The sequence below is a fragment of the Danio rerio genome, chromosome 19 (assembly GCF_049306965.1).
Source record: "Danio rerio strain Tuebingen ecotype United States chromosome 19, GRCz12tu, whole genome shotgun sequence".
NCBI classification, from domain to species: Eukaryota; Metazoa; Chordata; class Actinopteri; order Cypriniformes; family Danionidae; genus Danio; species Danio rerio.
The window spans coordinates 39,736,795-39,761,078 of NC_133194.1; the positions used below are offsets into that span (position 1 = coordinate 39,736,795).

At 34.8% G+C, this 24,284-nt stretch overlaps 3 protein-coding genes and 1 long non-coding RNA gene across 7 annotated transcripts in view; 2 read left to right on the top strand and 2 right to left on the bottom strand.

Moving 5' to 3' along the window:
* LOC137488539 (uncharacterized) overlaps positions 1-24,284 on the bottom strand; it is a 366,016-nt gene that overhangs the window by 270,254 nt on the left and 71,478 nt on the right. The gene's annotated exons all lie outside the window — the stretch shown is intronic.
* On the top strand, positions 2,048-7,345 carry LOC141379159 (uncharacterized). Its single transcript, XR_012395188.1, has 3 exons — positions 2,048-2,302; positions 4,561-4,769; positions 6,091-7,345. It is a non-coding gene; the product is annotated as an uncharacterized lncRNA (long non-coding RNA).
* Positions 7,716-8,743, bottom strand: gja4 (gap junction protein alpha 4). The gene has a single exon (NM_001044823.1). It carries the CDS (start codon positions 8,739-8,741, stop codon positions 7,716-7,718), a length of 1,026 nt encoding a protein of 341 aa, NP_001038288.1. The 5' UTR covers positions 8,742-8,743.
* Positions 19,267-24,284, top strand: part of dlgap3 (discs, large (Drosophila) homolog-associated protein 3) — a 332,997-nt gene continuing 327,979 nt past the window's right edge. For all 4 annotated transcript variants that reach the window (XM_073930873.1, XM_068215143.2, XM_073930872.1 and 1 more), the window contains exon 1: positions 19,267-19,325. The gene's annotated coding sequence lies outside the window, so the exon portion shown is untranslated. The remainder of the gene's footprint in view (positions 19,326-24,284) is intronic.

Here is a 24,284-nt window from a genome sequence, read left to right on the forward strand (position 1 = left end):
TCTGATTGATGGAAATACAGGACTTGCCATTGTTTTTCATAGTTTTTACATTTATAGTGAACATCTAATCACAAAGATCAACATTATGGTTTCTGTTTCTTATTAGTAAGAAACATTAAATAAAGATTAAATATTACCTATTATTACAAATGTCTCATAAAGGTTTGGAACCACTTCAGTATGAGCACATTTAAAGGGTGAACTAACTAATGGTGCATTTTATTGCAATACTTCCAGCTGTTTATTATGAAAGCATTTTAAACCATCAACTGCCAAATTATTTTGAAGCATATGTCATAGTTTTTCTATTCGCCTTATTAATATTGGTTTTAGCTTGAGAACTGAGTCATGGTTTATAGTCAAGATGTTGTTTTATCAATGACTCATGTCTGTCCTGTATGAATGTATGGTCTGATTAGCTCTTTATCTAGATTATTTTGGGATGTTTTATGACTCATCTGTTTTTCTTGTTGAGTGATGGAATGGGCTATAAATAATAATAATAATAATAAGCAAAAAATCAGACTTGAACTAAATGACTAACAGCATCAGTATCGTATAGACATGCAGTTTACTGTATGCATGAATAAACACCCAAGTAGCAAATAATTCTGGCCCAGATTTATCCGGCACTCTCATACAGCATGTGGGCCAAACATGGCCCTGGTTTGGCAGAGATGGCACTGTCTTTAAGGTGGTACACAATAATTGGGCCAAATGTAAAATATAGTATTTGGGTCAGATGTTAATAATTGATATCTAAGCCATGTAAGTTTGGCCTTTCTTGACCCACTTTTAAAATACATTTTATTATTTTCAAATAAAGATAAAAAAAAATTTACCAATCAGGTCGCTTTGAGAAAAAGTACACCCATAGCACACCTAAAGCGCAATGATTCATGGGCTTATCAATTTCATTGCAGTCGTGACACACCAACATATCAGGCCTATAGTTCAGGCTTAGTTATGGGTAGGCCCAGACGGATTCGGCTGACATTTTTTGCTATTTTGTTAAAAATCTGCGGATTCATGCGGAATGAGTTTGGGAGTATCATAATGAAATCCTTAATATATTAAATAAAAAGTAATACCTTTTAAATTTGTATTTAAGGTTTACAATGCAAATCCAATTAGATCCACTTTATTTGGTAAACAAAGCAAATCTCATATAATATCTCCACTAAAAGACAGAAAATATTACTTTACAAACTATATTGTAAATAAATTAAATGAACATTTTCATATTAGTCAATATATATATATATATATATTAGGGATGTGTGGAGCAGCTGGTATTTGTATTTGTATTTGTTGAGGGGGAAAAGTATTTGTATTTGTATTTGTATTTGTATTTGAGTAAAATTCAAAATGGCGCAGAAATATATATTTTTTCTATTACACTTCTAATTTACGTTATAGTGAAAGTATTGTTTAATTATACGCATTATATAAATTATAGATATGCAATATTGGCTGTTGTTTTTGAACATGTGATAAGAAATGTCATTGAAAAGAAAATAACATAGAAGCCATTATCTCATCCATGGTTAAACCAACAACTAATAAAATACCATTGTGAATATTATGAACCCCACCACCACCGTTCTTGTTGAAGGACACTGAATAGACAGAATAAAAACAAATAATACTTCAAAAAACTGTTCTTCTGAAAGAACTCTTTTCCAATGGACAGAATTCCTAAAACTAAAATTAACTAAATAAATCTAAATAAAACCCTGCCTGGGAAATCTGGCAGAACAAAAGTATTCTATATAATACTAAAAGATACAGGCCTGATATTATCATCTGCCAGCCACAAAAAAGACACAAAGTTTGTTTGTTTGTTTATTTAGAGATATCTGCAAATATTTTTCAATGGAAGTCAATGGAGGAATATGACTAGTCAGTCATAATATATTTGCAGATATTTCCAATCTGAATTATAATTATGACAAGTCAAAATATAATTAGAGATATCTCTAAATATATTTATGGATAGTCTGAGCAAGGTTTAAATGCTAAAACGGCTTGCCATACGCACAGTGGCACAGTGGAGAGTAATATCGTTTCAGTCGTTTGTTATGCAGTGACATGCAGTCAAATATTTCGCCAAACAGTCCTTAGGGATACGGGGACACGCTGTCAGATATTTTACCGGACAGATCTGCTACTTTTGGCGCGCATAAACAATCATAAAGCTCTCGTGCTGCAGGAATGAGGAGGTCTCCTGAAGGCGCGCAGCTGACGTGCAGTGAGGGGTTTGCGTCTTTAATAAACTACGGCAGTTTGCGATCACTGAACAGTAAGAATGATTAATAAATCCATATGAAACAGCCCCTTAAAAGTCACGTCTCGCTTTCAGTTTCGGGCTTTGGCGCGTTTTGCAACTGAGCGTGTGTCTTTCTCTCTCTCTCTCTCTCTCTCTCTCTCTCTCTCTCTCTCTCTCTCTCTCACTCACTCACTCACTCACGCGGGCATGCACTGTGGTCTCATGAGGAAACGCTGCTTTTTGATAGTGTTTTTCTTGCTCCCGAATACAAATAATTTTTCAAGTATTTGTTCGAATCAAGTATTCGTAAAAACACGCTATTCGTGCCTTTCCGAATACCGTATTCGGGTTCGGCTCCACCCTTAATATATATATATATATATATATATATATATATATATATTTATTTATTTATTTATTTATTTATTAAAAAAATGAATAAATATAAATTTAAACAAAGTAAATAAACAGAATCAATGATGGCCTGAAAATCTGTGGAATTCTGCGCGCGCAGATTTCGTGTGGGCCTAGTTATGGGTTATTGACTTGGCCCAGATGTAGTCCATGTTTGGCCCTTGTCTGGAAGCCAGACTTGGTCCACTCACGTACCGTAATTCACTGCAGCATGTGGGCCAAGCAAAAGCTGACTGTGTGGGCCAGTGCTGGGCCAAAGAAATTTAAATTTTAGACTTAAAAACTGCTCATAAACACTTTGCCGTTTTTCTGGGGTAAAACTCTGTTCCCTGTACAGAAAAACGGGCTAACAGAACGTAGTATTGGGTTTGTGTGTAATTCACAGCTGCTCCTGATGTCCTGAAACCACTGCAGGTGGGATTTCACCCAAACAATGTAACAATGCCCACCGCTGCTCCATTGTAAAAGTGGAACAAGCCTTGTTGTATTCAATGCCTGGAGTGACCAATGGAAAATCAGGAAGCAGATAAGCCTGTTTCCTTCAGGTTGTCTAAGTTAAGGATCTAGTTAACTATGAGTTTGTTTGGCCAGCTGACAGCTCTGTAAACTTGTTCTGTAAACCAAAGGCTGAAAGTGATAGTTTCCCCCAAAAATAAAATTGTTATCAATGTAATGTATATTTTTAAAAATGCTAAAAACATTGACTTCCATTATCTTTAACAATATCTGTTCTTCTGTTATATTTTATACTCAAACTAGTTTAGAGCAAGCCAAATGGGATGACAATTTTCATTTTTGGGTTAAAGTATATCTTTAATTTTTCATGATTATGATCACATTATTGTCATATCCTAATACTGTTAAAATAATCCACTTAATAATAGTAATACTAATTATGATAAAAATTAAATACAGCTTTGGAAGAACATGAAAGTAGGCATTCATTCATTCATTTTCTTGTCGGCTTAGTCCCTTTATAAATCCGGGGTCACCACAGCGGAATGAACCGCCAACTCATCCAGCAAGTTTTTTCGCAGCTGATGCCCTTCCAGCCGCAACCCATCTCTGGGAAACATCCACACACACACACTCATACACTACGGACAATTTAGCCTACCCAATTCACCTGTACCGCATGTCTTTGGACTGTGGGGGAAACCGGAGCACCCGGAGGAAACCCACGCGAACGCAGGGAGAACATGCAAACTCCACACAGAAACGCCAACTGAGCCGAGGTTCGAACCAGCGAGCTTCTTTCTGTGAGGCAACAGCACTAACTTTATCTTTGTCATGATGACAGTAAATAATATTTTACTAGATCTTATTCAACCAAGACACTTCTATACAGCTTAAAGTAACATTTTAAGGCTTAACTATGTTAATCAGGTTAACTAGACATGTTAGGATATTTAGGCAAGTTATTGTATAATGATAGTTTGTTCTGTAGACTATCAAAAACAAATATAGCTCAAAGGGACTAATAATTTTGTCCTTAAAATGGTATTAAAATTTTTTTTAACTAGCTTTTATTCTAGCCAAAATAAAATAAATAAGACATATAAATAAGACAATACGACAAAAAAATATATATTATCAGACATACTGTGAAAATTTCTTTGCTCTGTTAAACATCATTTGGGAAATATTAAAAATAGAAAAAATATTCAAAGGGGGCTAATAATTCTGACTTCAACTGTATATTAAGAGCATAATATAACTACTAAACATCCTACAAAAAAGCAAGCTCACAAATGTTCAACAACAATGCACTGGCTGACCATTCTTGTTATTTTTAAGCCTTTGTAATCCTTCTGTGGGTTTTTCTTGACTTCTTGTTATGGCTATTCCTGCGAAGACATGCTTTTTAATCATTTCAGCTGGCAGGAAGTGCATGTGACTATTTTGCACCACATGCCCTGGCAAATCTGCCTGACACTGCGGCCTTCAGACCCCCTGCCGAAAGAAGTTTGGCACTCAGTCTTAAGTCCCAATGGGAAGCAGGTTGACTGGCCACTCGAAGCCACCTCTCATCCAGAAAACACCCACACACAGCCCAGTCCCAGCACAGACGGCAGCTTCTTCTAAGGTACGTTCAGTACAGTTCATACGAGGGCTTTAAACCCTCTTTGTAAGAGTGTGTTGTGGATAAGTGTGGAAAGGGAAATGCATCAGCTGTTTGAGCGACAAGATCAGGATGCGGGAAGCGACCTGCAAAAAGTGGCAGCTCATTTTCATTGGTGCTATACTCTGAGCAAATCACCTAAGGGCAAATGGGCAGGCGCTGTCCCTGCTGGGTTTCACAAATAGAATGACCTTTGTGTCTGTATTCAGCGAAAGTAACCTCCAAACAGCATGAGCATATAGTTGGCATCGATGACTTTTTAGGTTTTATCTAAAATGACAGACATCTGTTCAGGTGTCCTGGCACTGAGGGTTAAAGAAGTGTTGAACGTGGCATGATTTTCATGCTATTTATTTTTCTAGAGGAGCTGTTAAATAAGAAATAGACCCAGATTTTGATTAAACCCAAATAATTCCTATATACGTCTAAAAATGTATGTGTAATAACAATTAAAGGACACAGTAAGAAGGTACTAAACTACTGAAATGTATTTAATATGTTGTATCAATGTCTTTTTTGGGAGGTTTTTATTGCTTCAAGACCCCTCTTGTATAGATTATACAGTCATATGCATTGTTTAGGTGAAATTTTTTCACCAAAAAACTTCAACAAAGTTTACAAATCTTGATAGTTTTGTTGTTCTCCTCTGTCAACTCTGATCTCTAGTTTTTATTCTCTATTGGATTCAGATCAGGTCATTGGCTAGGCCATTCTAGCAGCTTTATTTTCTTTTCTGAAAGCAGGTGAAAGTTTCCTTGCCTGTGTTTGGGATTTTTATCTTGCTTAAATGTCCACCCTGGTTTCATCTGGTAATGTAGGTATTGGGAATGAAGCAACTAATACTCATTTACAGCGTTGAGCAGCAGGGTTGTTTTCTAAAAACAGCGACATTCCAGCTGCTGTCTGGGCTTTCCATGTATTTTGAAACCTCCCTTTCTTCATGTGTTCAATACCTTTTTCTGTGTCATTTAATTTAAATACAAAAAAATCAATTTCTAATCTAATTTGTTTAGTTTTCTTTGTATATATGGAATACTTTGGTTGTTACTGACATCCAATGGAAATTTTGAGTCAACAGCCCCTTTAGAAATATGTTTTCTGAGAAAAATTGTGACGTTTACAATGCTTATTTTACCCTCTGTAAATCTGATGCATGTGTGGCCATAATAAAGCACAGCTGGCAATGCCACGAGTCAGCATTTGTAGGTGGTACGTTGAACAAAAACAAAAGGAAACACTCCAGAACAAGAGCTTTCATTATTTTCCTTTCTTTTTTCCCACCCAGATTGGAGTTTGATATTGTACCAGGCAGTCTCTCTCGCTCGCTGTCTTTCTCTTTGTTTGGCAACTGAGGGGAACTAAAGAGGTCAGTCCTCACCAGCTGTTTGTTGACCTACACATCTTGTGAAGCACCTCTGAAACCTTGTATTGGCGAGAGATGACAGTCGAATCGTTCACGAGGGCCAGCTGTGATAGAGAAAACTATGCACTGGGCAAAGACTACAGGTTATGGTTGGCAACCCCACAAGCACAAGACTCATTAATCTTTCATAGACTGGAGTCCAACAGCGCAGATAACACCCTCTAATAAAACACCATTTCCATTAGCCAGCAAAACATACCTTTTGAGTGGAAAAAGCAGAGATTTTTCTTTTCTCGTTCTTCTCAATGCATTGTTTAGATTTGACCCCTTCCATAACAAACTGTCCCACCTTGTAAATTACCCATCGTTGCCTTTTTCCTGCTACAGATAAGTGCTTATCATTGTTGAGACGGCTCAGAATTGCTAAAATTACTGCTGTCGAATGTGCTGGACTCACGGCATAACAGGAAATTGAAGGCCTTGATGATACCGGAAGGCTGTCTCGTCTAAAAAGTTTTGAAATAGTTTGAAACGACCAACACATAACAACAGGGTGAGGTAATGAAGCAGATTCCACATTTCTTCATATTATTATCACCAATTTTAAAATATTTTTAATGTATTGCAGAAGTAGTTGTGCTGTTTGTAATTGTATTTGGTAGTCTATGCAATGCATTATGTATCAAGATAAAACAAACGGTAAAAGCACGAGTAATGGGGTCTAAAATGTTGCATTTTCGAATGCTTTGAGACCGTGGTACTGAAAAAAGATTGTTCTGGAAGGTGTTGTAAGAAATAACACTAAAACAAAGTAGTGCAATACAAAATTAGGTAATGGTCTTGATGAAATCAAAAAACAAGTGGCCCCAAGAGACACAATATCATTTGAAAATTTGGATTGTGAATTGATCACTGAAAACATGTTAATATCAAGATGAAACAGTGCCATTCTATGATGCAGTTTTATATATACTTCGCTCATTGGGAAATAAAGCTTTTTAGTGTATCCTTGTAAAAAACTACCCACAGATACAATTTAATATTGTAGTTTTGTCACAGAAAACAGCTGGTAATGCTAATTTTGGCATTGCATGTGTAAAAATCAACCTCTCCAACAAACGTTAGATAAAATGTTTTAATGAAAGCAATGAAAATAAATATGAAATGAAATATAATATAAAAATAATTCTTAAATACCTTTTAAATACTGTACATACAGTTAGTATAGTAAGGTTTTGGTTTCGAATACAGTACATTACGTACTACCTTATCTGTACCATATCAGTCATTCAGTTGACTTAAACCCACCCTTCTCCTTTGCCATTTTTAGACATTGTGCTTGTTTGTAGACACAGTCAGGCTCAGTGCTTTGAGTATTTCCTGACCCTGAGCCTCTCCGAACTAATCACTACTTGAGAGGCTCCCAAATCTGGCAACAGATCGCAAAAGACAGTTCATCCCATTTCCCTGCCTATCTAAACAAAGGAAATGGCTCTCGAATGCACAGTAAACCACTAAAGGTCATTTACACATTGATGCTCTGCTTCTCAAACATAATGTCTCGGTTTGTCATCAGCCTTGAGGTGCTTTTTAGGAAGATTGTTTTTGTTTATTGCAGGCTTCATATTCCTAATGCAGTTTGAGTAGCTTGGAAGCATGTCTTCTGCCAAGGAAGGGTCTCTTTTTTCCCAATCCAACCCTTCGGTAGGGTATCCACCATGTGCTACAGGAAGAAAGAGATGGTTCCTTTCCTCAAATGATGGTTGTTGAGCTTTAGATGGTGCTGTTCTAACTCTATTATGAATCTGCACCTCTGCCTGATATTTCTTCTCTAGTCGACGTGTTATCACCAACTGAAGCAGATGGAAAAGCTCCACAACGTTGAGGAGAATCGACACTACGGCGATGACTTGTGTGTATATGGTGAAGATGTTTTTTTCTGTTGGTCGTGAGACGAAACAGTCAACCGTGTGAGGACAGGGAAGCCTCTCACACACGTACTTGGCCTCGATCACAAACCCATAAAGTATCCATAAACCCAGGATGAAGCCAACTTCGATGAGAACTTTCACTATTATGCTCGCCGCGTAAGCGCACAGCAGTTTCCCTTTAAGCTTTGGAGGTTCCAGCGCTTTGCGGTTCTTTTCAGTTTCACTCCCATCTTCGTCTTCCTCTTTTATTACTTCTAATATACAGGCGTTGGTCTTTCGATGTCTATGCCTTCTGCCATCTTCCTCCAGCTTTTCCTCTGGCCTCTTCTCATTTCTAGCCCTCAAGGCCACGTAGCCGAAGTAGAAAATGGTCGGAGTTGAGACGAAGATGACCTGAAGGACAAAGTAACGGAAGTGGGATATGGGGAAGGCCTTGTCATAGCAGACGGACTCACAGCCGGGCTGTTTGGTGTTGCAGACGAAGTCAGACTGCTCGTCGTCCCATGCAGATTCCACAGCCGTGCCAAGCACAAGCATGCGGAAGAGGAAGAGGACGGTCAGCCACACGCGTCCTACGCCCGTCGAGTACTCCTGGCCTTCCTCTAGCAGGTGCTCCAGAAACCCCCAGTCAGCTCTGGACATCCTCTGCACAAGAATACAAGCTTGAATACGTGTGTTATGTAGAGCTGTTTTTCCCAATCATGTTCCTAGAGGCACACTAATGGCACATATTTGAGATATCTCCATTATATCAAGGTCAAGGTAAAATGTATTGTTTCCCGTAGGAGAAATTTGGTTTAGAAAAAAGGTTTTGTTGTACATTGACACCAACAAGACAACATGTAACATGCAGACACATTAAAATCAAATCCTAAGATACCTCCTAATATAAATATGATTCCATAAAATTAGTCCAAAATAAATAAAACTAAAATACAATGTGCCCCCACTGACCTCTGTTGTGCCAACCAATCCCGTCATCTTAATCTTTGAGTGTCCTTCCTTACTTGCTCATTGATCAATTTAATTGAAAAAGGAACAAAAGAATGTTTATATCTATTGTACTTGCACAACGGGATCCTGTATCTTCTGCCAGAATTCATCAGCTTATACTCCAGAGACAGCACATGTGAAGAATCTCATAAAATCTTGTTGGATTGTGCACAACTCAAACATATCTTTTAGCAAACCAAGTGTCTTAATTTTCATGATTTTGCCTGCCAATCTCATCAGGTTATATACTTGGGTTTTCATTTTTACTGTCAGATTCCCAAACCAAACAATAATCCCATATCTTAAAATAAACTCTAGTGTTGCTTTATAAAAAGTCAGCATTATGCTGCTACTCACTCTGAATAATCTTAGTCTACGTAAAAAGAGTAATCGCTGATGAATTCTTGCACAGACTTGACACCTGAAAGTGCCAATTGAGTTTACAATCAATATTTACTCCTAAATATTTATATGAATCAACCTGCTAAATGTCTTTATCATAAATCAATGAGTCATATCTGACGCATTCATTTCAGGTTTTGGAGCCTCTTCTTACCCAGCAAGCATTTGTTGTTTTTAAAAGATGTCAAATAGACGTCTGAACATAGTCGTTTTGGCTAAAACAAGGCTAAATTTGGACTGTCAGTGAACATCTAATAGACATCTAAGAATAGGCCAAAACTAGCCTAGTCATTAAATAAACAGACATGAATGACTACCCACATAAAGTCTGTCTTATTTCTGTATTTGATGACTAGTTTAGTTTTGGCCTATTCTTAGACGTCTGTTAGATTTTCACTGACAGCCCAAGTTTAACCTTGTTTTAGCCAAGATCACTACGTTTAGATGTCTATTTGACTTCTAATGAACACAAAATTGTTTGCTGGGTATGTTCTGATGAGTTGCTTCAGATGTGTTAGATAAGGGAGAGGTTGAAAATCTATACTGTCTGTGTGCCTTCAGAAACAGGGTTGGGAAACACTGGTATAGAGAAACACACATTATTATTATTTTTTCTTAAAGGTATCGTTCACCCAACACTGAACTCTTTCACTTGTCACAAACCTGATTGAGTTTCTATTAATATTGAAGGCAGAGTAAGTTATTTTGAAAAATGTTGGAAACCTATAACCACTGACTTCCATACAGTAGCATTTGTTTTTCATATTATGGAAGTAAATGGAGCTCGGTGGCGCAGCGGGTAGCTGTTTCGAGCCCCAGCTCGGACAGTTGGCATTTCTGTGTGGAGTTTGTATGTTCTCTCCATGTTGGCATGGGTTTCCTCCTGGTGCTCCAGTTTCTCCCACAAGTCCAAAAAACAATTGGGTAAGCTAAATAGTCCGTAGTGTGTGTGTGAAAGAGTGTGTATGGATGTTTCCCAGTGATGGGTTGCACCTGAAAGGACATCTGCTGCATAAAACATATGCTGGATAAGTTGGCGGTTCATTCTGCTGTGGAGACCTCAGATTAATAAAGGTACTAAGCCGAAATAAAATAAATGAATGGAAGTAAATGGTTTCAGGTTTCCAATATTTTTCAAAATATCTTCTTTTCTGGTCAATAGAAAAAAAGGAAACTCCTAATCACTTGAGGGCGAGTAAAAGTTGTATATTTATTTATTTATTTATTTGGATGAGTGGGGGGTGTGAATAATTATTTAATTATGCTAATAGAGGTCAGTAAAAGTGTGACACTCTTAATGAGATAGTTCACCCGAAATAATGAAAAAAAAATGCTGTTAATTTACTGATTCAGGTTTCCATTTCTGATTCCATGATGTTGGTGAATTATTTCTTCAGTAGAACATCAAAGTACATTTTCAGTTAAACTTTGAGGATTCTTGCTGATTCATAAAATGCAAGTCAACAGCTACCAGTTTGAGTATAAAAAATGATATATGATATACTGAGGTCTAAGCAAAATGACATAGACCACATGTTTAGCTTCAAAAGGTCTCTTTTTATCTCTTAAAGTGCTGGTAGCCATTGTCTTACATTTAAAAAAAATCTACAAAAACCAATTTAACCTAAAATTCTTCCATAGTATTACCAAAGTAAAAAAATTAAATAATAAAATACAAAATAACCCTAACCGGATGATAAACTAAGGTGTAATGAAGCAGAATGACATGCATATGCAATATATTAAAAGTTGTCATGCACAGCCCACCAAATATTTTACTTCACCTATGTGACTTTTTTTCTATTAAAATGCTGGTATTCATTGTCTCCAAGAATCCAAGTTTCAGCTAAAAATTTTTCATAGTGTTGTACAATACAATGAAGAATCGCATCTTTAGTGGATGGTACACACTGGTGGTGGTGTGGAGAGACCCCTCTCGTGATTGTGAAGCGCTTTGGGTGTATGACCATACACAATACATGGACTATATAAATACACATTACATTACAAGAAAAAAAGTCACCTTGGATGACCAGAGGGTGAGAAAATGAATAGCTAATGCACAATCTGATTTGAACTATTCATTTAAGACTACCTCCAAGAATCATTAAGCATGAACAGAATAATGGAGAACAGACTGATTCTGTTTTAGACTCTTTTTCTTCCGCCTGCAGTAACAGAGTGCATCTGGTAACATACTTGTGCTGTTTTGTCCTTTCTAATTTTGCATGGGCAATTTGTACATTAGATGAGGTGAGACCATCAAACACACAAGAAAAGTGTGGCTTATAAAACAAATTCCTCACAAACTTGTTGTGTTACTTAGTTACTTTTTTATGGTAAGTAATGCATTACGTTACTTTTGCATTCATCTCTTTCAAAAACCTGCAGGGGGCTTTTGTACTTTTGTAATTTTGTCTTATTAAAAAGTAAAATCGTTGACCATTCAGATAATCCTCTTTACCTTTTCTTCCATGTTTTCAAAATAATGAGAATATTTATATTGCAAAATTGTAAGGTTTCTGCCGTCTTCACTTCAGTCTATTTCTGCATTCTCTCATTGTGTGTGGGATTCAAGGTTAATTTTAAATAATTTAAAAGTTAATTATCTAAACTAAAAAGTAACTCGCATTACATTTAAAAAAAAGTAATTTAAATATTATTACTTATTTTTTTAAAGTGATGTGTTAAAAGTCATATTATTATATAACTTGTAATGCGTTAACCCCAAAACTGTTTGTGATTATATACATTCATTCATTTTCTTGTCGGCTTAGTCCCTTTATTAATCCGGGGTCGCCACAGCGGAATGAACCGCCAACTTATCCAGCCGTAACCCAACTTTGGGAAACATCCACACACACACTCATACACTACAGACAATTTAGCCTACCCAATTCACCTGTACTGCATGTCTTTGGACTGTGGGGGAAACCGGAGCACCCGGAGGAAACCCTCGCAAAGGCAGGGAGAACATGCAAACTCCACACAGAAACGCCAGCTGAGCCGAGGTTCGAACTAGTGTCCTTCTTGCTGTGAGGCAACAGCACTACCTACTGCGCCACTGCCTCGCCCTGATTATATACAGTTAAACTCAAAATTATTGTATCTGATAGTTTTTTTTTCTTTTTCCTGATTCAATTATTTCCTAAATGATGATTAACAGAGCAAGGAAATTTTCAAAGTAACTCCTATACTTTTTTTTTTTTTTTTTCTGTAGAAAATCTTATTTGATTTATTTTGGTTGAAAGTTTTTAAATTTTTAAAAGCCATATTAAGGTCAATATTATCAGCCTCTTTAAGCAATTGTCTTTTTTTCAGAACAAACCATCATTATACAATGACTTGCCTAATTACCCTTACTTGCCTAATTAACCCAGTTATGTCTTTAAATATCTATTAAAATATTATCTTCTGTCATCATGGATCAAAAATGTCATCAAAGATAAGAAAAATCAGTTATTAGAAATGGGTTATTGAAACTGTTATGTTTAGAAAGGTGTTGAATTTTTTTTTTTTTTGTCTCCGTTAAACAGAAATTGGAAAAATAATAATAATAATTCTGATAATTCGAATAATTTTGACTTTATATTTTAGGTGCATTTGGGTACTAATATGTACCTTGAGGTCAGGGGCTGATTTAACCAATAAGCAAGGTAAGTGGCCACTTACGGCCCCAGGACACCTGAGGGCCCCAAATAAATTTCTAGAAGTGTAAATCATACCTATAAACTATATACAGTTGAAGTTTTTAAGCATCCCTAATTTATTTATTTATTTATTTTATTTCCCAAATGATGTTTAACAGCAAGGACATTTTCACAGTATGTCTGATATATATTTATATATTTATATATATATATATATATATATATATATATATATATATATATATATATATATATATATATATATATATTTATATTCTTATTTGTTTTATTTTGGCTAGAATAAAAGCAGTTTTCATTTTTGTTATTATTAACAAAATTATTATAATTATTAGCCCCTTTCAGCTGAATTTGTTTTGATAGTCTACAGAACAAACTATCATTATACCATAACTAATTACCCTAACCTGCCTGTTTAACCTATTTCACCTTGCCTTTAAATGTCACTTTAAGCTGTATAAAAGTGTCTTGGAAAATATAGATCTAGTAAAATATTTTTTACTGTCATCATAGCAAAGATTAAAAAAAAATCAGTTATCAGAAATGAGTTATTAAAACTATTATGTTTAGAAATGTGTTGAAAATAAAATCAGCTCTCTGTTAAACAGAAATTGGGGAAAAAATAAACGGGAGCTAATATTTCTGACTTCAACTGTATCAACTGTAACATCGTTTTCCATGATATTTTGTATAGTGAGAGTCAAACAAATACAATTTTTACATCATTAAGTATTATTTAATATTATTATAATAATGTAATGTTATGTAATTATAAAATTATAGAATAAAAAACCCACCACCCCCAATCATGGAGCAGTCCAGCAGTCAAATTTATAAACAATATATTTATATTTATAGCTTAATTAGTTTTTAAAATTTAGTTGTAAATTAGTTTTAAGAAAACTAATCATTTAAAATCTAGAGCTTTCATAAAGATAAAATAGAAAATAAGATTAAGTGACATAAAAAAACTGCAAAATTAATAAAAATCTAATTAAAGTAGAAAGAGTACATTTCAGGACTTGGGCCCCATGGCTGGAGTTGCTTAGGGCCCCAAATCACTACATCCGCCCCTGCTTGAGGTACTACTGTGGACTCTATAGGTACTATTATGTATCTTTTGAAAAGGTACTGCCCCAGTCACAGCTCCTGTACCTTCATTTCTGAGAGTGCAATGCAATTCACAATTCAAAATATAGGTAAACCCCCAATATAAAATCATAATGGAAAAGTCCTTTATGTCAACACAGCACATTGGGGCATATCTTAACTGGCTTTTCTTATAGTGTAGTGTTTGTTTTACACTGTAGCTTCACCAGTAATAGACCCTCCAGTCCAAATGACCCTCAAAACAATGAGTATAAAGCATGGATGAATGACCTTGGCCTCTGCAGTGAGAGTTAGTTATCATGGACAGAGAGTTTGATAGTGCGTAATCAAGCGTGTACTTCTAACGAGAAAGCCTGTCTCTTTTCACAGAAAGCCCATTGGGACTCTGGCCACTGAATTCCCTCTTGAAATGATCCGCATTTGTGTAAACATCCCAGCAGTGCTGTTTGATAGCAAACTTCTCTTATCTGTTTGCTTATTTATTAATTTTGGCTGTAGGCCAGGTTTGTTTGCATTCACTTAAATGCACAGCTGGCAGATCTCTTCTAAACTTCTGAAATTGCTCTCAAAAAGTACTTTTGTGTCTTGGCTAAAGGGCGATTTTTAAATAGATTTGACTCTTTTAATGTTAGGCCCAAGGAAATGTCTGAAGCTGTTAAGTCAGTTCTGTAATAAAGAAATATGAAGTCTCTGAAAGTTTAGTGCATATGTATATTTAATGCTGCCAGAAATGTGGTTATCAGAATGTATCTTTATCAAACAGCACTAAAACAGTTTTATAAATGCCTTTTAAAATACTTTCTTTCTTTCTTTCTTTCTTTCTTTCTTTCTTTCTTTCTTCATGTATCAATATGAGATCTTTACAAAATATATATTTTTTAATTTTAGTTAAAATCAATTTCCAAAACCAATAATTTTTATTCATGTTCAATAAAAAGTGAAAAGAAATATGATTTTGATGAATGCATACAGTTTAAGCCAGAATTATTAGCCCCCCTTTTTACTCCCCCCCCCCAAATTTGTGGTTAACGTAGAGAAGATTTTTTTTCAACAGATTTCTAAACATCATAGTTTTAAAAACTCATTTCTAATAACTGATTTATTTAATATTTGCCATGATGACAGTAAATAATATTTGACTAGATATTTTTCAAGACAGTAGTATTCAGCTTAATGTGACAATTAAAGGGTAATTAATTAGGCAAGTTATTGTACAACGATGGTTTGTTCTGAACTACTGAAAAAAATACATAGCTCAAAGGGGCTAATAATATGGACCTTGAAATTGTGTTTAAAAAATTTAAAACTGCTTTTATTTTAGCCGAAATAAAACAAATAAGACTTTTTCCAGAAGAAAAAATATTATCAGACATACTGTGAAAATGTCCTTGCTCTGTTAAACATCATTTGGGAAAAAATTCAAAGGGGGCTAATAATTCTGACTTCAACTGTATGTGGGTCAAGGATGAATCGTCCTATTTTAGTGTTTACTTGAAATTAAACTGATATGTAAATGATTATAAAAACATTTTAAACACAAGTCTGTCTTATTTAATGTTTCAAATAACGTATGTGAAAATAAAATATGAAAAAAATAGGTGTAATAATGTTCCATTATCAATCTGTGAAAACAAACATGTAAAAATGAAGCAAAATGCTTATTCTGACTGATACTAAAATATAAGGAATAAGTGATTATTTTAGATTTTATACAATTAAAAAAAAAACTAGATGACAAAAGGGTGAAACCTAGTTTGAAGATAGTGTTGATTTAAAAAATAAAATGAGTCAATGTTCTAGAGATGACAAATCATCAGTGGCAAGGTTTTTGGTGAACTTTAATTAAACTAAACTAACTTATTAATGAGTGATTTTAAAGATCATGGTAAAATTGCTCTTCAAAATAATATCAACAACAATCAAACAGTATTCAGATTCTAATGCATGAAGAAAACAAAGAAAAAAAAGTTAAAGCCAAGAGAACAGAAGTATTGCTTTGATGCTTTAAAGCCCATTTTTGTCATTGATACAACTACATCAACTATTAAATAATGTAATAATGTATTAGGATATTGCATTAGAGGTCAAAATTAAGTAAGTTCTCTTATTATTTTGTGGTATGGTAAACTGAACTCAATAACACAGTATATGAAATACGAGTGGTCTTACCTGTCAACCCTGTTTTATGTTTATCTTCTTTTATTATCCGTGTGAGGAGCTTCTGCCGCTGAGAGTTTTTACAAGCACTTGTGGTCGAAGCACAGCCGCTTTAACAGAAAAAAAAATGAAACAAGTGAGAGAAAGGAAACTTTCCCATGCCTTACAGTGGCCCTCCCACAGGAACTCGGTGCAGGAAAAGGAATGGATGAATTCAAAAATAGACTTTCTGTGCTGAGCCTTTCAAAGGCCAATTTCGTCATGGAGAATTACAGTGTTTAAACATGCAGTGAGGCCTGTTTGGAACTTAAATTATGTATTTTTCTACTTTTATGATTTACAAATGGATGAATGCTACTGCAGTCTTTTAAAAAGTCTTTTAAAAATGTGCTTAACTATTCAACCCTGTGTTTCAGAGCTGAATGCATGGCATCATTTCCAGTGGTGTAAAGTAACTAATTACAAATACTCAAATACTCAAATTGAGTAGTTTTTCTCAGAAACTGAGAAACCTTGAGTACATTTTTAGTGCTGTATCGGTTGTTTTACTCCATTACTTTCCTTTAACCTGTAATCACTACTTTATTTTTTCTTGTCTATGTGGATTAGAAAAATCAGTCCTGTGATTCCAGTCTAATCAAATACATATAGAAGGCATCATAATGAAATACTTCAAGACATGTGCACTTTACATTGCAGCAAACTGTTTGGAAGTATTAAAAGTGTCCAAGAAGATGCTCAAAACCTTTACACACATTGACCCAGAGACTGTTTAGATCAGGGATGCCCAAACGCAGTCCTGGAGGGCCGATGTCCTGCAGATTTTAGCACCAACTTGCCTTAACACACCTGCACGGATGATTCTAGAAAGCCTAGTATGAGATAGCTAGCCCAGGTGTGTCTAATTGGGATTGGAACTAAACTTTGCAGGACACCGGCCCTCCAGGACAGAGTATGGGTACACTTGGTTTAGATGCATGTCACTGATGAGAAGATGATGGATATTTACTGTATGATGACCGAAATGGCCATAAACACCCAGCAGGCACAAGATGTCAACATGCCGTCAGATTAAAATTGTACCCTAACGTTGTGAAGACGCTGCATTTTGTTTGGCAATGAAAATCGGGTTTACATCAGAACCTCAGCCCGATGTCAATGTCCAACGTCCAACCTAAAACCAACCAAACATCAACGTCTAGTGATGTTACAGCTTGATGTTGTGTCGACGTTACCACTATGACGTCCATCAGACATTGAATTTTGCTTGCCATACCTGATAAATAAATGACAGTATTTGACGTTAATAGGATGTTGGTTTAAGATGTTGACTCAACATTGGATTTTGGCCACTTTCTAACAACCTTAAATCAACCAAATATCAAAGTCATTTGATGTCATTATTGGACATCAAAATAGTGTTGTCCTTAGACGCTGGCTAGACATTGGATTTTGGTCACCTGACATCACAACCTAAATCTAAACTAATATTAACATCTTATGACGTTGTGTGCCTGCTGGGCAATAACTAAATGCACTACAGAATGTTACGTTTACACAACTCCACAAATTACATGTAAATGCATCAACTTTTAACAGCATACTCACTACACATGAGTACTTTTAAAAGGGCTACTTTTTACTCCTACTTTGAGTAATATTTACAACTGGTACTTTTACTCTACTCACACTACATCTTTAGGCAAGTAATTGTTCTTTTACTTAAGTATGCTTTTTAAGTACTCTTTCCACCACTGATCAATTCTTATTGTCATGATCATTCAGATATCGTGCTTGAAAAAACATTAATAATAAATTACATTTTAAGATATATTTGCATAGGAATCAGTCATTTTAAAATGAAATAGTATTTCTAGATTGTTTTTTATCAAATAAATCTAGCCTGAGTGAGCAGAAGAGACTTCTTTTTTTCACAAATATACATTTTTCAAAGTGTAGCTTATGTATTTAATTTACACCTGAATATATTCATTTTTCATAACCTTTCAAATAAATAATTAAAATAAAATCACTTCTAGAAGACTGAAAGCACGAGCTGGAAACAAACAGTTTGTGCATTATCTGTATTGACCACAGGGAGGCCCTATAGACTAGCGGTCAAGAGGCTAATAGATGCATAGAGAAATGAAAACACTAAAAACGATTTTACTGTAACATTACTGACATTATTTACTGTAACTCATTTATTCCTTTTAGTATTACCTGATGTCCACCCTCTCCTCTTGAAATGAGATGATGCACATCCTTTGCTTGAAAAGGCAGAACACTGGGAGGTTTCAGGTGGTTGGGGTAAAACTACACAGCATTGTCATACATTGTCACTCCCTTCCACAAGAACAGCCAAAATAACGACAATTCTTCCTATAACGCAGTGTTCTTCTGTTTTTATTATAACTAAAAAGGTTACATTAGGCTTGAGCAGCCTTCTGATGGCGCTCATCAATGTCAAAATCATTTAGATGACCAATTAGATTAAAGTAGCCTGGCTTTATGATTCACAGAAGGAAAATAAGGCATCCTTAAGAAATTCCCTAAAAACTGTGTCGTTTTAAAATATAAATTATAACTAAAGTCAACAACAACATAGGCTCCAAGCAATCAGAATGCTCCCTTAACGTTCCCATATTTTTAGGAGATCCAAATATTTTAATTTTATTTTTAATATTTTAATTTTGATCATTTAATAATCACTTTTTTGTGAAAGTAAAAAACACTGCACTTAACACTTTACATAAATAAATAAACAAATAAATAAATACATATATATATAATAGCATCGATGGCTAGAAAATACCCATAATGCACTTTGAGAATTCGGGCGCTGAATTAATTTCCACGTCTGAACACAAGATGGCATTCACAGCGGAATATCGTAGTAAGTTTATTGTGTTAATTATTTAATTGATAAATTAACATTTGTATAGAATACAGGATAAAGTTTTAAATAGCATTACTTATTTTTTTACTAAGAGACAGCAAGCTAAGTGTAAAATAACTATCACACTGTTTGACCAAGAAAGAAGTAAATCCGTTTCCAACCAGCAAAGCATAAACAAAATGGCATGTCTTCCGGTGAATTCGGTGCTCAAATTCACTCAGTCGTTTCTTTTCACCCCTTTAAAATTACCATTTTAGTCCACTAATGTAGGGGAAGTGCTTTTTCGGAACAGCAGCTACTTGTTTCTGATACGTTTCTGTAATAATTTGCTAACGTGTAACAATTTCATTAACGTTAGGCCTAACTTGACGTTATTTGTAATCTTCACACATCAAAGAGTAGTAGCATCAGTGTTACCAACTCTTTCGAATAAAATGTAGCTACTAGCTAGATAAACCCTGCCTGTGCCTGCAAGTAGCTAAATGTTATTTATACTAATTTGCATATCAGTGACAGCATCATATATACCTGACAAGCTAGCCCATCATATCTACTCTCTGAGGCGCCGTGTATTATATTATATTAAAACATTAAATCCAAATGTACAATAAATAGTTTCTTATAAACATATTACTTTGCATGATAACATTACTGCATAATAAACTCAAAGCTACATCTTTATGCAATATACAAAATAATTAATGTTTTCTTAAATTGACTGGCCATCTCAGCAAAAACATTTTTTGAAATATGTCCATTTAGATTTGTATGAAAAACATAGTTGACTATTTGTAAAATAATAAAAAACACTTTTTGATAAGATTTATTTTTAAATATAACACTGATAATGAACAGTTAGATTATTTTAAACAATCACAGGTTGTGTACTTACTCTTTAACTTGTGAAATTAACACATTTGTTAAAGTGACAACAATTACAGCACTATTGGAATTTATTGCTGCCTAAATTAACAACAACCATACATGTTAACAAATATCAGTAAATTAACAGTCATGAAAATCAATCTGAGCTAGCAATTTACTCTACTGAGTGAAGCTTGCCGCCACTGCTCTTTCGAGTCACTGTTTAAAAAAGACAGGTTAAAAATTGCTCAACTTGTTTAGCAAAAACCCTACTAAAACCAGCAAATGACCCACTGTCAACAAATTATTGGTCATTCATTTGTTATGGTAGTTTACATTGGTCTACAGTCAATCACTAAAACAGATGACTACTTACATGCACATCTGTGACAAATTCACTTCAGAGGGTTTGTGTATGATTTCCATTGAAATGTGAACCTGGTGCTTAAAGTCATTAACATTTAAAGTGAATCAAAACCTTTAATCAAAGTTGTCCTAAACCATATATTGCACAACTCCCATTCTTTTCAATTTTGAAAAAACTTATTTTATACTCTTCAATATTTGATAAAGTATTCTCATTTAATTTGAAATAACTCAAATTACATGTGTTGCTATAAGAAAACCTTAACATCTTGAACACAGCAGAACATTTTTGTTTTATGACAAATTTATGTTATGTTTCTTAATTTCTTATTTCATGCCCTTGCCTTCTCCAGAATGTTGCAGCCTTGTTGTTTTTTGTTGTTTAATGGAACTCTGTTGGTTTGAGAGGAAAGTACAGTAAACAGCTGGGGTAGTCTATTTCGGCAAATCCTTGTTTTCCAGTGCATTTGCAAATAGCATTACACACTTGTGTGGTGGTTCTCAGCTCTTTATCTTTCGTTAGAAGCAGAATTTCCACCTCAACATTGGATCATGAACATGACCTAAAAAGCAATCTATAATGCAGCACAATCTCTATCCTTCATTCCATATTTAAAGTGCTACAAGAGTTTTGCTACAATTAGTACAGTAAGGTATGACTTTTCTTAGACAAAAGTCTTGTCACTTACCAGAAATAATGTACAGTATAGAATATAAAGTCATGGTGCAGTGAACATTTTGTATGACTTTCAAGACTTTAGAGGACTGCATCCATACATCTCAGCAATGACTCAAATAACTGATTAATAAAGTCATCTAGAATGGCAAAGAAATCGTTCATGCAGGACTCCCAGAGTTCATCAAGATTATTTGGATTCATCTTCAATGCCTCCTCCTACATGTTACCCCAGAAATGCTAAAAAATGTTCATGTTTGGTGACTGGGCTGGCCAATCCTGGAGCACCTTGACCTTCTTTGCTTTTAGGAACTTTGATGTGGAGGCTGAAGTATGAGAAGGAGTGCTATCCTGCTGGAGAATTTGCCCTCTCCTGAGGTTTGTCATGTAATGAGCAGCACAAATGTTTTAATACCTCAGGCTGTTGATGTTGCCATCCACTCTGCAGATCTCTCACACGCCTCTATATTGAATGTAACCCCAAACCATGATTTTTCCTTCACCAAACTTGACTGATTTCTGTGAGAATCTTGGGTCCATGTGGTCTCCAATAGTTCTTTTGCAGTATTTGTGTGATTGGGATGCAGTTCAACAAATTAGTCTTTGGAAAAATCTACCTTCTGCCACTTTTCCAAATGATCATCTAGAAGTCAAGTTAATATTTGTTGCTCTTTCAGCTGAGATTGACGACAAGACTTTTGTCAGGTAGTGTATAATCTCAGTTATTTTAAATAATCAACTTCATCATCTAAATGGCATCACTAATGACATGGACCGGTATACGATTCTGGCGGTATGATAACCTTGGATAAAAATATCCAACACCATCTCACGGCAATTCGTAAGTTTTTGATTTAGTCGCTAATTCGTACATTTTAGTACAATTTGCTCATCCCCCCAATAACGGTTGGGTTTAGTTGATTTAGTGGCTAATTCGTACATTTTAGTACGATTTGCTCATCCCCCCAATGACGGTTGGGTTTAGTTGTGGGGTTTGGTGCCACGCCTCCTTTTTAAAATCGTACAATTTCGTATGGCTGAACTCGTACAAATTCATACGTATTAGCCATTAAACTGGCAAAACGTAAAATACTTATGTTTTTTCGTGAGATCAGGCTGAAATATCACAGTTTCATGGTATCACGGTATTGTAACTACTGCTCGAAAATATATTATTTTTAAATGTCTGGGTAAAAAACAAAATTTTTCCTACCTTGGAATATAAAAAACAATGTATTTTATTTTTTAAAAGATTTAAAATATGTTACAACAGTAAACATATCAGGCTAAATAATGAGATTTCATTACAATTTAAAATGGCCTCTTGGATACCGTATCTTTTTCTGCCGGAGATACTGTTGTCTAAAAGAACTAAAGCTTAAAAAAAGTAAATAAAAAAATGTTAGACATACCTTAGGAACAGTATTATAAAAAGTTTTTGGCGGTTTGGCGGTTGTCGTCCCATGCCTACTAATGACAGTCCAATTTGGTTCAAACAATGTATCTGTGCCACAAATGTGACAGTTTCACCACAGTTTCTCCAACAATTCACTATTTGTTTATAAAACTAATTGGTTATGCTCTTGACATATAGTGCCAAATGTAATCTGGATCCAGTCCACCTTTTTCTAAAACTGCATTTTTATCATAAAAGAACAGTTTATCCTTTGACTGAGGTAACTATCGTTCCCTCATGGATTTAATGATTTTCTTTCTTTTTTTCTTGGCTTAGTTTATGCTAGGAATAGAAAAGAAGAAGAAGAAAAATGTTAAAAGTATTTATTTAATTTAAAGCAAAGAGCTTGTTGTGGAAATTTTAGAGGGATAGCATTAATTATTCATGCGTATATAAAATATTCATTGTTAAAATGCTTTTCATCCTCTTCCTTTGTTTACCGCCTTTTGAAAACATTTAGTAGGGTACAGTTCATCTGCTTCTAAAGCTTGACAAACTCCTTTGGTAATTCCTAGATAACCCTGGTGAAATATTGCTCCCTTTTCTCCTTATTTTTGAGTCCCGCAATTTTTTATATCAACTAACGACCTCAATGTTTATTCCCCACGGTCGTCTTTTCCTTGTACTCAGCATCCCGGGGAGCAGAAACAGTTTTCCAGTGAACCATTCCAATCAGTGCTGCACCATAAAAACTGTCAATATGCTGATAGGTTACTGACATAAAGACTTCTGTTTAATCTGCCGGCAGGTTACAGGCAAGAAAGCATTTCTAAAAGCTGGTTAAACTGACAGTGAATCACCCTGACAAGCCAAGCTCTCAGTGTCGGATTGTTATTATACTCATAAATGTTTGCCTCCAGCTGTAAAAGGTGCCAACATTTATGATAGCCAACAATTATTCTGGAACACATTATTTATTACATAATTCTGCATAGTCTGCAGTTTGGCACTAACAGTGTCATCAAGAATACTTCTTAATAATGCTTAATAATCAGTTTTATTGTTGACATAAATATTATTTTAGAATACTGATTGGAAACACAGTTGGCGATGTCATTGTTACATGCTACACATGCCTACAATGGTAATAACAGTAAATTGTGCATAATCCCTTTACCCTATTGTAAATAATCAATAATACTTGTGCATGGTAAAATAAAGTGTTAAACTAGTAATTTGTTGTTTTTATTAGATGTTTGAAATATGAAATTTAGTTATTTAGCAGGGACAATGCTTATTTATCATCAGTAAAACTGTAAATAAGCCAGAGTTAGCCACGAGGGCTAATTTTCATCTGTTGCCCACTGCCAGATTTTAAAAGGCAACCTAAAAATCCAAAAACACATTATCACACATACAATAACAGTAAAGGTACATATGACAAAAGGTTAAAACATAAAATAGGAATTTCCTAAAAAGTTAGAGAAAAGATTTACACTTAATTACAAACTTGATTTGCTTTTAGCCATTTCTTTAACATGTATTTAAATGTTAAATAACTTGTAATAGCCCTTAAACCAGTAGGAAGTGTGTTCCAGAAATGACTAGCTTTGACTGAATAGACTGACCGTGCAAAATGTGTACGTCTAAACTG